We start from the raw sequence: 17,635 nt of genomic DNA on the forward strand, positions 1-17,635 counted from the left end.
TATCGAATAGAGCGAATAATCGATATGAAAGCTAATGAATGTGAAGGTAGTTGTCAGCCAGTTATATTACTTTCTTAATAAACGTTGGTTAATAAATGTTCATTAATAAAAAAAAACTTTGTATTCATTTTTCTTCGATACAAATAGGTATCGAGTAAAAGTATCGATACCTTAACGGCATCGGCTTATCCCTAGGTGGTAGTGCCTCTCGCCAGGGAAATTATCGGACGATCGTAGTCGTACCAGACTGATCTTTTGATGGGGAACGGTTGGATTGAGGTTTATGGGAAGATCGTAGTCTAATGAATCGCGTCTCGGGCCCCTTTCGCGATGCTGGCGGATGCAAGGAATAACCTCGTCCAGAAAAGTTGTGGTAGTAAATACTAACGGTACGGTCTTTTATATAAGAAATTGTTCTGCGAATAAAGAAGGATTTTTTTTTTTATTAATTACAATGCTGTATCGAGTGGTGACGGATGGAAGAGAAACCACGTAGGGAAATTGTTGACAGTCATTTTTGATATTGCATTGTTTGTCGCAATTGGTGATTAATATTAGTGTATTGTACACTCTTTAGTAGGACTACAGAGTAATGGAAGGAAGACATATGAACCGTTCTCATTTGCCAAAGTGATTAAGAAGAATCTATGAACATCAACATTTCTGTCTAGATTACTACATGACCAAACGAAAAAAATTTTGTTTTTTCTAGAAACATTATGTGATAGTTTCTCAGGTTAACGAAAAACTCGAATCACCCTGTAGTAAATTTCATTTGCATACTACATTCCATTCTCCAAAACCAATCCGCCCAATAGTTAATTATTTAATACCGACTGAAACGTTGAATGTACAGGTGGTCCCAAAGATTTGAATACTGGTGTAGGTTCGACAGATCGGTTCTACTTTCCCAGTTTTCCAATTATCCCCCCCTTGCAAACTCCATTCTTTCTATCAACCGTTATGAACGACTGATATTCGAAGAATTCCTTTTGGTATCTAATCCGAGTCACTCTCGAGAAAGTCCCCGTTTTTATTAGCCTCTCTACCGTTCTCCTCTCGTTGTTACCGATCGATTTTATCCGATTTATTCTTCTTCTGCGTCTTGGAGACACGGAGGAGTCGTCTCGAGCGTGATCGTGGCTGTTGACAAGTGGTAATCGATTTTCTACTCTATTGTAGTTTACATTACATTGTCACTTAGCCTCATTTCTTTGTGAAGCGTTATCATCGTAGAAAATCTTGTTTCTCACGAAATTGCTTTCAATCTGATTCTTCATTTCGCAATAATTCCATTTCTTCTAATTCACGCAACCGTAACCGTGAACCAAAATGACCTCCGTGCTCCAGACCAGGTGGTGTTCACAAGCGGTTGTTCCATCGTAAAACAGTTACCATTCTTTTCACACTGCGCAGTAGTTTCTTTGTTCTACGTACATACTGATCTCGCAATTGTTATATATATTTTTCACAGGCTGGGGAACAACCACAGACTTCTATATACACTACTTCTATATAGGGTGTCTCAAAAACGTGTCGACTCCCGGAAATGAGGGGTTCCTAGAATGATTTGAAACATTTTCGTTAGCAAAAATGTTATCCGACGCTTTGTTAACGAGATATTAATAAAAAACCGCGACCAATCAGAGCTCGATCACCAGACTCACGCTCCGATTGGTCGAGGTTTTTCGTTAATATCTCGTTAACAAAGCCTTGGAGAACTTTTTCGCTCAGTAACAAGTTGTTTCATTTATTATTTTAGGATACTTTGTATATGTAGAAGTCTGTGGGAACAACAAGCGTGGATTTCGTGTAAGTGTTCTCGTTGCCCTACCCGGTATAACAGGAGGCGTCGATTTAAATACGAACGACCGTAGGCGAGACGAGGCGGGGTAAAACTTTCTCTCGCTGTTCGGGGTATACCGAATATAACGATTATTACGCGTGACTCGTCGAAAACCAAAACGTTCACCGGATACACCACGCTCCCTTTGGCCGTTTTTTTTTCGTTTTCGATTTCGTTATTTTTCACATCTCGCGACATCAATTACACGAAATTGTTCCCATTCGAATCGCGGACAGCCAAGCGAGCTGCGCGTGCTCCTTTCACGATGATCGATCTCAGGCAAATAGAGCTGTCAATAGGAATTAAGAGAGCTGGTAGTTTTGTCAGAGCTCGGTGAAATACGAAGAGAAAGTGTACTTCGAATGTTGGTTTAAATCAGTGATGGGCAACTCAGCGCCCGCCAAACTCACTAGCGGGCAACAACGTGCAGCATACGGGCATATGGCAGTGGTGGGTGAAATGTGTGAATGAAAGCACGTATCTATCATTTTTTTCACAGACAAATATGTCGTGAATCACGACCCGTGACTCGTAATGTGTCCTGCTTCGCAACCCCTCGACAGGAGTCCGACATCTATCGTATGTCCCCAAGAATGAAAATTTCGACGACAATTGTATGAAACTATTCCATATGAAGCTTTGAACATCGTACGGAAGATTTACAAGTTACAGAAGAGGAAATTATTTTTATTGTTATAAGTCTGAATAATATTTAAGCCATGTTTTACTGAATTTATGCATATATTGTTACAAATATATTGTAAACTCGTATATATATATAAGTAGTATTTAAGGCAATTGTTGTGAAATTTATTCAAATACTATTGTAAATTGTGTATTTTCATCAGAAATAAAAAACAGTTAAGTGGTACATATGTGTTGTTTATTAAGCCTATCACTGCGACTATCTCATATTTTCCCCTAAATGTCCCATAAATTTCCAAATTTTTCCGGCACTTTTCTGAATCCAAGTTGGCGGAAAAACTTGAAGGTTTTACAATTTACAATAGTATTTCTATAAATTTAACAACAATTACCTTAAGTATTACTTACATATATGATTTTACAATATATTTATAACAATATTTGTATGGATTCAATAAAAGTGCCTTAAAATACTTATTTTACTTAAATCCTACTTATCTATATGATGTTACAATATACTTGTAATGATATTTATATCAAGCAAATTCCCTATCGATGAAGGATCAAAGGACGACCGCAATTCCAGAAACCTGCGACAGGTTCGCCAGGCGGACGAACCCCGTTCGGAACGAGAACGAAAGCGGCGTGAATGAGAAACAGTGTTTCCCCGAGGGGATTCGGGTCAGCCAGTCGGGGCAACGGGGTGTCCGATTTATATACGAGAACGCCGCGCTACGAGGCCCCGACGAACGAGAGAGAGGCCCAACGACTGGCGAACGGAAACGGCGACGGGTAGACCGAGACAGGTGGTCCCCCCACCCCTTCCACCCCCCTCCACTGTTCGCCTCTCTGCTACGTTCCCTCGCGAACGGAGCTTTAATCGTGGCCGTTCTCGCTCCCGGTGCCCCCCGAGCACGTCGTATTTTATCGGTGTCCATTACTCCCCGGTTCGAACGGACTACAACGGGAAAGACGGTCCCCTCGGTAGATGGTGGTTCAGGTGAACACGAAAAGGGGAGGGGAAAGGGCCCGAACGAGGCTGATTTAACGAGGTTTTACGATCTTTCTCGGGAGAGGAGGGGCGGATGGACTCGGCCGAGTATCTTCGTGCACAACCCGAATTTATACCTTGGGATCCTTTCGTTGTCTTCAATTAGCGGGGAAACGAGGTTCTGTTACTTCTTTTGTATTCGTATTTAACCCGTTTGCATCATTATCGTAACTATAGGGCAAATTACTGCCAGTGTCCCTAATACTGCAACTTTATTCGTTTTATTTAAATAAAAGAACTAATGATGTGTCCATTTCCCTTTCTTTTCAATGAACTTTAGCACCCGTTTAGTTGGAATAATGGTAAGAATAATTTGGATTTAGTTCATCATCCTATCATTTTCTCGACAAACATACAGGGTGTGTCAATAAAAACTACTGTCTAAAACAATTCGTCACCTATTGATTGCATTAGAAAATGTTAGAATGAATGATGTAGCATTTCAAAGAACACATCGGATGGATATAATTTGATTTTTTTATATCTTATTATTTTGTTAGATATCAAGTGACCTTGACCTATACTATAGGTCATTGAATTCGTTCTTCTATTAGCAACAACGTGGTATTAAAAAAAAATGCATTGACCATGAAAAAGCACAAGGTCACCTTGATACCTAAACAAAAAGATATAACAAAATCAAGTGCTACTTAAAATGCTACTTAATTATTAAAACGTTTTCTGATACAATCAATAGGTAACGAGTTATCTTAGACGATAGTTCTCATTGACTCACCCTATATACATGACGTTGATAGCTAACGTGTTGAAGTATCGACAAGTCTATATCCAAGACACCCTGTGTACATATTTCGTGTCGTGGGCAGAGTTGCTTCAAGCCTTCTCAGCCGATCGATTGACCTTTCGCAAGAGAGAGACGACGCCATCATCCACCTTCAGTGTCGTTCCATTTCGCTGCTTTTTAATTTGTTTACGTTTACCGGAGATCTCGTCTAAGTAAGTTGCGTGCCTGATACCAACGAGCTTCTGATACCGCGTAGGTAACACGGTAGCCAATGGTTCCGCATTCTTCGCCCATCTCGCGATCCCATGAAAGCCTGTTGGCGAACGTCACACCCGATCGTTTCGCGATTTTACGTTGGGGGCTTTATGAAGATACAGTTGCTGGTCGATCGAAATATTTCACGGTGTTACGAGATCTTAGAGCTCGGGGTGAAGGGGGAAGGTGAGGGGAAATGGAGCCAATCTAAACCGCGATTGAAACGTCTTCATGCAAAACGAGCGAGACCAATGGACCGTGAACGCATCGGACGACTGAACTGTCGATTCTCACACAGACGAATCAATGATCCATTCGTGACAAAAAGAGAGTGCCTTTTACACAAGGTGTCTCCCATTTATTATAAATATTTACGTTATTTACGGAGATAACTGCCGGCCAAAAATATGGAACTAAAGTTCATGACTGATGGAACCAGTAATTCATTATTCGATTTACGATATGATTAAAAGTTACGGAATCGGTTAATCATTTCCAATCAGTTTTATCACGTTAGTCTTTTATACAATCTTACTGGAATAATATTTCTATATTTCTTTAATTATCAGACCATACTTTTGGCCGGTACTGTACATACGAACAAGTGGTCAATGAGATACAAAATATCGGTATTTGAATTGAAAGACATTCAAAATATCGATACTGTATCGCCTATCACTACCCATGGAATCATATCAATCTTCCCAAATCGAAGAAAGAATGTTTTCCGTTTAACAGAAATACACAGAGTTTGATCTGGCCACGACTATCACTTGCATCGAGTCACTCCTGAATAACAGTTCCGATTAATCGACAACAAGAATATTCCACTCGATCGAATGGGATCGATTTTTCACACGATCACCGATGACAGCGCGATCCATGGAGGCCCTCTGTGTGTGCACAGTAGCGTATGAGATAGGCTCCACGGTACCGATAAGGAATCAGGTCATTTTCCACGGAAACCTACCGGGTTGGTTCATTCACGCCTCCGGAATAATTGGAGAAAGTTCAAAATGGCGGGGCCTCTGATCTATGATCCTCTCTCTCTCGTCTTCACCGAGAAAAAAAAAACGAAACGAGGTTCCGGAAAGAAGTTCAAAGCAGCGAGGAAGTGTTCTCTCTACTCTGAGATCGCGAGGGGGGCGCTTTGATGTTACAAACCGTCACGGTCTGGAAAACGTGGGAATAATGGACGCCGGATTTACACGGTTCGCAGCGCACCGAGGCCCACAGCCCGACGCTCGTTCTCACCTTGTTAGATCACGGCGGCCGGGGAACGAATGAAGGAAAAAGGCCGAAACTCCGGGGAGAAGCACCATTAAATTACAATAGAAAATGCCAGCCAAGTGAAACGGTCTGGGGTTCCGTGACTATTGGTCGAAACGAGGCGGGAAAAAGGGACCCGCGTAATATGGCCGAGCCAACACGGCCATATACACAGAGTCTCTTCCGTTGCTCGTAAAAAAAGTCTCTGTTTCCGCTTAATTCGAGATGATCGAAAACTTCCGTTTGGTCGTGAATTAAGAAAAAAGCGCCTAAAATGTAGCAAAGTATTACCAATGTCGGAGAAGAATAAATAGATATTTTTTATGAGGACCATGGCGGGAAATTTAAATTCAAATTCAGTCGGGTGGCGGATATTCTTGTACAAGTAACACTCAGTATAAAAGTGAAATTCTTTGCACTTGTAAATTGTACTGTACCTATAAATTGTACTTGTAAGAGTGACACTTTTTACAAAGATTAAATCTGGCGGGAAATATAAATTTAATAAAGTTCGAGTCGCGTGGCGGTAATTTTCCAACTATACGAACGGATGTCCGAAATGTCCAGGTAAATGAAGTTCTACTGTACTTTCCCGCGAGAATTCGATCCTACAGATACCATCGAAACGAGGAATAACTTGTCGGGAGAAAAGAGGGGGAAGCTTATGTGTCGCGAACGTTTCCGCGGCCTCTGACATCCGGGGGTCGGATCGTCGCTTGTAAATCTCGCTGGGGGCCCCGCCGATCGCGGATAGGTTGGAAACTGGATACATACACGGCGGAAACACGGTGAGTCAGTGATGCCTCCGGAGAAAACGACATCGTTGATACGAGTTTACGGTGGAAGAGGCGGGCATCACCGCGCGTCGGGTGCGTTGACCCAGCTTACGGTAACGTAGCCCGACGTTGCACCTGCCTCGCCGCCGACTTACCGGGATAAAGGGTCGCGGGGCCGACCCGAATTACATACTTCCTTCTTTTCTCATACGTCACTTTTTTCTGCCGCTCGCGGTCGATCCGTGCACGGGAGCACTCACTGACTACGATTTCGACGATTTAAAAATTTTTTTTAATTTTTACTGTGGGCACTTTTCAGGCTTAATCGATAAATGGATTATACAATTTTTCTGAAAGACTTAAACAGTCCGTGGAATAACTATAAAATTGAACTAAATATGTATTCTGGTTAAAATAACAAACGAACCATGTATGGTCACATATCTAATGTTTCTCCAAAAAAGGATAGATTATAGGAAAAAAGTGGTTTGTTTCTATTTTAATAATAATACATAAGGATTGCAAATTTTTACCACTAGAAGAAATGCTAGGATTTCGCTGTATTTTGCTGCGCCATACGCTCGAAATGCAAGCCAGTGATAATCACCGAAATAATCATCAAGAGACAAAGATCCGGTTGTTTCGTTAAATCCTGAAACACTGAAGCCCCATTTGACGGTCCCCGGATCGTCACACATCCTCGCTCCGAGAGCTCGTCAATTGTACAAAGTGATCGTTCAAGCACCGAGTCAATCTCGCCCCGGCTACCCATCGTGATGTCGTATTAATCCGCAATTTGCATACCTCGACCCGTTCAGTTCCTTCCTCAACGAGAGCGTTGAACCCCCCTTTGTCGCCGATAATTACGCGGACACCAATTGGAAAAACGCCTAACCACCCAATAAATTGTGAAGGTGGTTGTCATCCAGTACTCTATTACTTGGTTAGTAAACGTTGGTTAATAAATGTTCGTTAATAAAAAAGAACGTTGTATTCATTTTCCTTCGATACAAATAGGTATCGATACTTTTGATGCAACACGAAGTAAATATCGATACTATTTTTTCGATACAAGTTATGAGTAAAAGTATCGATACCTCGACGGTATCGGTTTCTCCCTAACCGTGATCGTAAATTTCGAAATATGACGAACGGCACACGAGTAACGGAGAGAAATGGCCTCAGTCGGATCGAGAGAGGATCTTGGTCCGTACGATCGAGAAATAGAAGCGGGGGGCGCGACGACGCCAGCAGGTTCTCTCGTTCATCGTGTACGCGAGGACGATCGAGGGGAGGCACGTGAGGTCTCCTCTTGACCTCACTTTCTAGAATCCTTTAAGTATATGGCGCCTTCGCGACTCCACGGCTCTCGTTTATCCATTATCGATAGAACGAACACAGGCGCGTTCGTTCACCGACACCACGATGTGCCTCTACTAACCGAGATACCAACGCCCCCCTCTCCTCGTACAGATTGTTCGTGACAGATGGTCCACGCGACTGTCAAACGTACCAACTCGCGAATCGTTGAAATGGAACACACGAGAATCGGGCCCAAGAACTCCCCCCCCCCCCTTTGTACAACCTGAAGAATGGGCGTCTAGCTTTTAGCTACCATCGAGGTTTCCAAGGACACGTACCTTCAACTGAGGGGATGAGTTACCTTTTCGTTCTAGCCACCGAAAGATTGAATCCTCCAACAGAATTCCAGATCCCTTCTGGGTTCCAATTCTTCCTGATATTCCAGGTCCTCGGAAGTCTTCAGTGATCCAATATCTTTCTCCCTTATCATATATTTTACTATAATTCTTCCCATGGAATCAAGCGTCCATTGGTGGGGAAGAAGGAGCCTTCGAACACTCATGAATGATTTACTGTATTAATTTCGTAGATAAATTGTCAGGTCCGAAGTTCCACGTCATCAGTCCCACTGAGTTTCCAACACTAATTACAAAATTTCGGACGTATCTGTTATTCTAAGCCGTGTGGGGAATCGTTTTCTGTCGCAGATCTGGCCCAGATCAGAGCGCTGGTGGAGTCCACGGGGATGCTCGGCGGTTCGACGTGCCCGTCCTGCGAGATGCCGTTCGACAAAGGGAAGAAACGACGGCTGATCGATTCCTGCGGACACGAGCGTTGCTATTCCTGCCTGTTCCGCAGCGAGGCGTGCCCGTTGTGTCTGCGAGCGGACTACAACGACGAGGACGGGCTCGAGGGACCCTTCAGGGACGGGTTCACCGGCTCCACGGGGCCCGTGTCCATCCTCGCGCCCACGGACGGCTGGATCGATGAGTCATCGACGGTGAACTCTCTCTGCGGCAGCCCCAGACCGCGCACGAAAGTCACCACGAGAGCCAATCTTCCGTCACGAGTCATGCACGTAAGCATCATCATCATCGTCCTCGAGTAACACTTTCCTGTCGGGTAGCCTCGACATATGGCTCTAGCCAGATCCTCTACTCTCAAGACAAGACACCTGGAATGTCTAGAACGTTTGCGAACTATTGTTCGACGAGACCTTTGTGTCGTACCGAGTCCATTTGATCGGTGCGTTTCGGTTGGTATGTCGGTGATCACTGACACCAGAGATGGACAAATTCATTATCTAGATAAAAAGTTTCGAATAACGAATAAAGGATTAAAAAAATATTTCGTCATTTTTACTTGATTCAACGTGGTAATTCTAATGTTTGTCATGAAATAATATTTCTTCTTGAATTAGTAGACACTTTGCAAACAATTATTTAATCTCATGAACTGTTTAAAGGTGGCAGGATGACGATTTTAGATACTGCTGCTTCTCACTATATTCGAATAAAATTGTGCCCATCTCTGACTGACACTGTATGGTAGACTCGTAACGAATTTCTAGTAATAACGAATCACTCACGATTATTCTTCTGGTTCATTTGTTTTTTACGTGTTTGTTCAGCCACGTGAGGTGGACGAGATCTCGTGCACGGCGATGGCGAAGGGCCTGAGGAACAAACCACCGGCACTGCCGGAGTCCTCTGGGTCCCAGGGCCGACAGAAACTTCACATGATGACGCAAAGTACGTACCAGAAACGTGCTTGATAATCGTTTGTTTATGAAGGATTATCGAGGTTTTTTCAATAACGGGACCATTGGTTTTTTCAGGCTGTCCAACTCCACCGAATCAAAGGAAGAGATTCTTCCTGAATCCTAAAGTCCTCAGGAGCTCGTTCGTTCCTCAGAGATCGTCCAGGCGAGGCGCTTCGTCCCCAGAGCCCAACGTAAACGACAATCCCTCTGCTCTATCAGGTAAATATTCGTTTTCTATAAATCTATGGTAGATCCTCGGATAGAATAGAAACAATTAGAAGGCGCCGGGAATCAGCTTCGATTTTTATTAACCTTGACACCCGCACGCACACGCAGCTTGGATGACCTCGTCTTGGGAGGGCAAGTCACGATGGCCGGGTGTAGTGCTGGGGAAAATCAAATCTTTGTGGAGCAACAGTCAAGGGACAGCGAACGACGGTCTGAACCAGCTGATCGATCCAGGCAGCAAAGTCACAGGCAGGAGGACACTTTAGAATCGAGTGTGCATTGAGTTGATCGCGGACTGCTCGAGGGTTGAGGATGAATGTGACAGACATCCACACACGAATCTTTTTCTTTCTCATTTTCTAACTGCTTAACCCTCGCCTTTGTTCACCTGGTTTCTGAATCCTACCCACTAGAGGCTTTTCTTCCCATCGCAATCCTCTTAGAGCACCGATTAAGAGTCTGTAGCATGCTCCGCAATTTATCATCTACGTGTGGTGTGATCTAGGCACGAATCTCCCATTCCAGCAAGGTGCAAAACGTGACCCCTCCGGTGTATTATAAATAGAGGAGAATTCTTGTAGCATCTAGGGTAGACGCTTGAGAAGTCCACTAAGTCGTTCTACAACGGATCCTGCATCGTGATATGTGTTTTTTTTTTTTTGTGGATTTTCTTTTTCTCGATCTTGCATACTTCTCTCTATGCACAGCTTATTTCATCCTAGAAATTTCCGTTTGCAGACGACGAGGGGGGCTGCGTGAAGCCGTTGTCCTCGAAAACCAGGAAGTCGTCGCAGTCGGATCTGTACATGAGGCTGGGGCTGCTTCTGGGCAACAATCACACGCGAGCAAACAGTGGCGTGGACACGACCGACCTGCCAGGTGTGTCCAGTCGTTCAGGCGTGACCTCATGTCAGCCCAGAGTCCCTGTACAAGGCCACGACAGCTCCGCTGCTTCGTTCAGCAGCCTGACGAGCTTCGAGACGCAAACGCTCGCCTCGACGAACACCAGCCCCGTATCCACATTGACCGGCACCTCGAGCGAAGCCGAGGCAGCCGCCGCTTTGAGATGTCCTGTGAAACCCAAGTCGAAGGTCAAAGGAAAGAGCAAATCCAGGGATTGCGACAGCGCAGGTAGCCTCGCTTCGATCTCCACGTCTGTGTCCGCGTCCACGTCCATGTCAATGTCCATGTCCGTGTCTGTGTCGGGCTTGTCGAACGGCAGCTCGAGCCCTTTAACTCCTAGAAGACATTCCGTCAACGCCTCGCAAGCTGGACATACGGATGAGCTTGGACAGTTCAAGACGAGACGGTCCTGCGCCAGGAGATCGGCTAGGACTGGTAACATGAAGGGAGCCGTCGATGCTAAATGTAAGTTTTACAGTCTGGGTGGTTCGGAGAGGATAGAATGACTTGAGTGCTTGGTCTGTAGACACGTGGTCTTCGGTTCCAATCATTTGTTGTTGATTGATTTGTCATAATGCTGAGACCTTCAATACTTAGAGGAAGCAGCCAATAGAGTACGAAATTTAGCAGGACATTAATCACGTTGATATTACAAAAGGGACATTAGAGATTTGAGGCTTTCACGGCCTGACATCATACAGTTCTCACTGTTGAGGCTTTCGTCGACATGAAGCTAGCTTCAATGCTTGCGAAACGTTGGGAAAACAATTCCACAAGGACACGGCTTACACCCGAAAGCCTCAACAGTGAGAATTGTAAAAGGGACATTAGTTACGAAAAGACCAACTGTTTTACGACGATTACCACGAAGTGTGTTTATAGACAGAGATCCATGTCATGGATACTCCAGATGTTTCAACTAACGGAAACTTGATCATCTTCCAGTACGGTTTCTTCAACACCACGCGACGCAGCTGACCCTAAAGCCCTTATTCTTCGAAGTACCCCTACTCGAAACCGATCCTCTCTTCACCGGTCGTCAATGGCTGCTGCACGAGATAGAATCCGTGGTGAACGGCTCGAGTCCCGGGGTACTGATCTCTGGCTCACCTGGGACAGGAAAGACTGCGCTGGTTCTGCAGCTGGTGGAGCACAGTTGTTTCGGCCGACGAAGAGAACAATCGCTTCCGTCGGAGATCAGCGAGGAACCGGAAGAGAAAGAAAAGACTGGTTGCACTTCGGTGTTGCACGCTGGTATACGCAACACAAACGAAAAGGTACGTCGACGTTTGATCTGCTTATAAAGTCAAGTGTGTACACCAGATGGGACTTGAGAAATGAGATTGGCTTGGTCTTCTTGTATGTCCATGTCTTCCGATTTTTATGAGATTGTAATATGGTGTAGAATGGTCCTGATCCCCCTTTTTCCTTCGAGGATATAACGATTATCGTTGGAATTATCGATCCGTAGGTTCGAGAATTGGCTTCCCACGTCGTCGCGTACCACTTCTGTCAAGCGGATAACAACAGTACCTGCCTGGTACCCGACCTGATCCATTCTCTAGCCGCTCAACTTTGCCAAGCACCTCAGTTGATCTCCTATAGAGAGTACCTGCTCTCTGAACCTCACATTCAGGGTTCCCTCTCGCAGAGGGAATGCACCGTCGATCCAGACCTAGCACTATCGAGGGGCATCATCGAGCCCCTGTCCACGCTCAAGAAGACGAACAGACTGCCAGACACCAATATGGTACGAAGGAAATCCTCTTCCCTAATAAACATTCATCTGTCATCGTTTAACTCGTTCGCTATCAGAGTTTCATGGGAAAAACGTCCACCACAGCCCATGATTTTTGTCGGGATTATACGACACCAATTGAAATAGACTTTACATATTTATATTTAAAACATTCTAAAAAAGTAAAATAAACATTCTTTTAAACTGGCACACATATGTATCGCTGGTAGCGAACGAGTTAACCTCTCCGACTTCAATAAAATCCAAAGTGACCCATAGAGGGTCCACGGAGTCTAAGTGAACCTAAATTCAAGTGAATTTTTCTATTGCAGGTGATCTTGATCGACGCCGTCTGCGAAGCAGAGTATCACAGACCGGACAGAGGCGACACGATAGCGTCTTTCCTTACCAGACACGCCCCCAACTTCCCCAGCTGGCTGAAGATCATCTGCACAGTTCGAACGCAACTGCTAGAGTGCGGGAAACAGCTTCCCTACACATCAGGGATCTGTCCGATTACATCGGTTACAGACTGTCCCAGAGCCCTGCGATCCAGACGAACGTCACCGCGTCGGTGAACGGCAAAACGGAATCGTCTTGCAGCGCGAACCAAACACGATTCGCCTCGCATCTGCTGGCGTTGGCCAGGGGCAGCTTTCTCTTCGCGAAGCTGACGCTCGATCTTATAGAGAGTGGACACTTAGTAGCTAAATCCGCGAGCTACAAGGTGAGCACAATATATTATCAATCGACCAAGATCTTGCTTTCACGATAGTGATTTAGGATAGGTTTCAAGTGTCCCCCTGGATCAACGTTCTCCTCGGATTTTTCCAGGTGCTTCCAGTGTCTCTGGCGCAGATTTTCCAGCTGCACTTCAATCTCAGATTCCCCACTGCCACCTCGTTCGACAGAATTCAACCTCTCCTCGGCGTCTGTCTTGCTGCCCTCTATCCCTTAACTCTCCCGGAGATCTTCTATTCAGTGAACTCCTTGAACACGGACCACTTCGTTTCATGGGAGGATTTTCTACAGAGATTCAAAGTAAGTATGTATGTCTCACTCGAGCCATTCACGAATAAACGGTAGATGACGAAAGATCGTTCTAATGGTTCCTCTCGTTATCCCACAACCGCTGCGCCCACCAGTGGAGCAAGTGTAAGTCTCCGTCACGATTACCTGAATATATATACATGTATATACATATACACCAATATACTCTGTTTCGCAATCCAACTACCGCCCATTCGATGTACAAAACGGGATCTTCTCGTGTATTGTTATCAGATGCTTTCTGGATTCCTCGTGAAACGTCTGGACAATACATACATGTTCTTCCATCCGTCGTTCAGGGAGTGGCTGATGAGAAGGGATGAGGGCGAGTCGACCAAGTTCCTCTGCGACCTTAGGCTCGGTCACGCAGCGATCGCTTACAGGCTGTCCCGGCTCCAGGCACCGTTAGACGGCGATAAAGCCCTCGAACTGGGTCATCACATACTAAAGGCGCATGTATACAGAGGCGTTGCACCGTGTTGGCCTTCGCGCGATTTACAGGTAACAACCACCTGCTCTCTCATTTGCATCCGAAACGGAAACGACGTGTGTGTCAACGATTACGAAATCTCGTCCTCCGCAGGCCATTTGGTTAGCATCGTCCACGGAGTGCGTCTCATCCGCGCTGTGCACACTGCGGAACGTCTACAGCCCGAACGTGAAGGTTTCGAGGTTGCTTTTGCTGGCGGGAGCATCCCCGAACCACATCACCGAATATCTGGGAAACGCTCCGGCCCTTTGCATGTACGCTCACGAGGGCTCGGTCGAGATGGTGTCCTTGCTGTTGGAATTCGGGGCTGACGTTGAATTGACGAACAGCCAAGGCTGCACAGCACTGTCGTTGGCCGCTGCGCGGGGACACTGCGACGTGGTTAGAAGGTGAGCACGAGTCGAGCAGAAGATTTGGGTATTATAGTCGCTGAACCTTCGATAAGTGATTCCCTACTGATATCAGAGTATAGATGTACAAGGTGGAGCAATAACTATCTCCAATATTGCCGTTATTTGTAATAATATGAAAAAATGTTATATACAAAACTTACACGGTTTAGAGGGGGGCATATTGTGCCACATACATTTTCTACGTAGGCGAAGACATAAAGGAGATTTTAAGGTTATCTTTATGGAATGCTATGTTTTTTTTATCGCGATGTGATAGCCGGTGTTGAGACGACTTCAGCGAGCTATCATTGTAGGTCATGCAAGTTCAAATGTGGTAGTAAAATAAACGAACTGTAATGTAAGAAAATTGCCCCACCCTGTACACACATTATTGTGGGATCGGGATACTCAGATCCCTTAAGAAGAGTTGGGAAACTACGAAAACGATGGTTAGCCAGTTAAGTGTTGGCTGAAGAAATGCCCTATATTTCGATCAGTTCCTTCGAGTACTTTAGCCACCAATTGACATTACGACTACACTATATCCCGTCCACCAGAAGTATACAGGTGGCAGAGTGTAATAGAATGCTTAATATTAGGTTGGCCGCCGCTGGAGCATCACTGGGTCACACAGACATGGCCGGCCAGTGTCCTCTTGTCCATGCAGCGAGGCACGGAAGACTGTCGGTGGTTGGATACCTGCTGGCATGCGATTGGTTCGTTCCATCCGGTGAGAACGAGCCCGAAATCTCTCAGGACATGAGCAGAGAGGAAGCTGCCCAGCAAGCTGTGGTAGCTGCCGCGGCTCAAGGTCACGAATCGATCGTCGAATATCTATTGGACATGGCAGAGGTGATCGTGGATCGTCCTGACACCCTAATTGGCGAGACTGCTTTGACAATAGCAGCAGCTAATGGTTCTACAGCCACTGTTTCCGCTTTGTTAGCGCGTGGAGCTAATCCGACAGCCGTGAATGCAAAAGGTCTGTCTCCTTTGATGCTGGCTGCAAGAGAGGGGCACTGGGGAACTGCTGAGAGACTCCTGCAAGGTTTGTATACATCCAAAGAGTACAGATTCTGCGAAGAAATAAAGGTAACCTATGTTCCATGATGATTAAACGATAATGTATGTTCAGGTACACTATCCAGCAGTACGGACACCATCTTGGACGACGCAGTGTTACTTCTGGACCAACGAGACTCCGCTGGACGTACAGCGCTCATGCTGGCTGCCTCTGAGGGCCACACGAACTTGATCGAACTGTTCCTCGACAAAGGCTCTATATTAGAGAGCAGGGACAAAGAGGGACTCACTGCCATCTGTTGGGCTTGCGTCAGGGGAAGATTAACTGCCGTGCAGAACTTCATTGATCGAGGCGCTGATGTTAACACCAGCGATAACACTGGCAGGACTCCTTTGGACCTGGCTGCGTTCCAGGTATGGGTCCTGATACATATATCCTTGTGCAAATAATTCTGTCAACTTGTCGATGAAATGGAACTGGAGGAATAAGATAAAGAAGAATAATCTTGATCTTGACTAGATTTGTAGACTGCAGTGTTCTCCTTATTCCTGTACAGGGCAATCCAAAGCTGGTGCAATTGTTGCTTGAGAAAGGGGCCGCTGTGGAGCACGTTGATCTGCACGGAATGCGACCCTTGGACCGAGCCATTGGGTGTCGAAACATCCCGGTGGTGCAGTGTTTCCTGCGTCGAGGAGCTAAACTAGGACCAGCCACCTGGGCAATGGCCGCTGGCAAGCCTGATGTTCTTCTGATCCTCTTGAATAAACTCCTCGAGGACGGGAATGTCCTGTACCGGAAGAACAGGTTAAAGGAGGCGTCTCATAGGTACGCCTACGCACTGAGGAAATTCCCCGTGTCGCCGGAAGAGGATTGTCAAGGGCAGGAGCACGATCACATGATGCTGCAGCTGCAGACCTTCGCGCAGCTGCGGCTGAATTTCTTGCTTAACCTCAGTCGATGCAAGCGCAAGATGAACGTAAGTTGAAGAGCGTTATTATCCGAGTTAAGGAGTAAATTAATTCTTTAACAGTGCTACTTATACACGTCAAATCTAGAAAATCATATTTCCAGGGATTTTCTCGTGAAATAAGGTGCATGTATCGGAACTATTTTTCAGTTAACTAATCGCGAGAAATAATTTTGTTGCAATATTCCAGCGGTGTAGTTTAAATTCAGAATAATTCTCCAATATTCTGCCTAGTAAAAATATTTGAGAATGGTAAAAACAAGTAACGAGTACCATTTACATAACAGAGGAGGTCTCAATTATATCAAGACAAAATCTCCTGTCCTGCTATATTATTACCCTAAACCCTACTCATATTTATTCCACCCTCTTATTTACGACAGTCATCGAATTCGGTTACTTGATTTCGATAATTTCCCTTTAACAGGAATGTGCGGAAGCAATCGAGCTCGCTGACGAGGCTCTAAAAGTTCGGCCGGTGTCCTACGAAGCCTTCTACGCCAGGGCAAAAGCGCGTGTCGACTCAGACTTGCTGGAAGACGCTCTGTCCGATGTCCAAGAGGCTTTGCAAATCGCGCCGCCCCAGAACCGACAGGATCGTCGCGTTCTCGTCGCTCTCAGGGACGAGATAGTCTCCCGATTGGACGGTGTTGGGACCAGCAGATCCTGCGACATCGCGAGCAGATCCAGGCTTCGAGCGTCGGTCGACACTTTGACCGAGTTGTAACGACGTTAACCGATTCTCGAGCCAAGACTCGAATTATTCAAGGCAGCCTGGATATGATTTCCTTTCGGGGGAACATGCTTCGAATCCACACCTATCTACGAGGTGAAAATCGAAACCGAAACCGCGATGACTCGAGGCTTCGTCGTTCAGTATTCGTGCTCGACGTGTAGAGAATTGACTTGAGAAGACTGAACGACACACGGTTCTGTTGTATGTACCGTGGTTTAACGACTCGCGTAAATTTAGGTACGTACTCGAAGAAATATTCCTCCCCTAATAAATGGGTATCCACCACTTCCGCTCGAAAGGTCGGATCACCTTTTGGCTGTTCGAATAACGGATGCTGTTTCGAAAACACCGCGATCGCATTTCACTACTTCGTACTCTTGAAAGACAAGTATTCACGATACGACTGTATTTTGTTATATAGTATGAAATTAATGTAAAAAGCAATATACAAAACAG

General features: G+C 45.4%; 1 protein-coding gene across 1 annotated transcript in view; it reads left to right on the forward strand.

Moving 5' to 3' along the window:
• Positions 1-17,206, forward strand: part of LOC107191160 (protein TANC2) — a 48,238-nt gene extending 31,032 nt beyond the window's left edge. The window contains 16 exon segments of the mRNA XM_015580128.1: positions 8,597-8,967; positions 9,520-9,640; positions 9,727-9,870; positions 9,988-10,128; positions 10,618-11,247; positions 11,728-12,059; positions 12,254-12,532; positions 12,853-13,020; positions 13,023-13,247; positions 13,355-13,561; positions 13,805-14,071; positions 14,154-14,449; positions 15,052-15,500; positions 15,588-15,889; positions 16,033-16,452; positions 16,871-17,206. Of these exon segments, the coding sequence (XP_015435614.1) occupies positions 8,597-8,967; positions 9,520-9,640; positions 9,727-9,870; positions 9,988-10,128; positions 10,618-11,247; positions 11,728-12,059; positions 12,254-12,532; positions 12,853-13,020; positions 13,023-13,247; positions 13,355-13,561; positions 13,805-14,071; positions 14,154-14,449; positions 15,052-15,500; positions 15,588-15,889; positions 16,033-16,452; positions 16,871-17,170 (4,652 nt within the window). The 3' untranslated portion in view covers positions 17,171-17,206.
• The last annotated feature ends 429 nt before the right edge of the window (positions 17,207-17,635 follow it).

Source organism: Dufourea novaeangliae, unplaced genomic scaffold, assembly GCF_001272555.1.
Source record: "Dufourea novaeangliae isolate 0120121106 unplaced genomic scaffold, ASM127255v1 scaffold241, whole genome shotgun sequence".
Lineage (NCBI taxonomy): Eukaryota > Metazoa > Arthropoda > Insecta > Hymenoptera > Halictidae > Dufourea > Dufourea novaeangliae.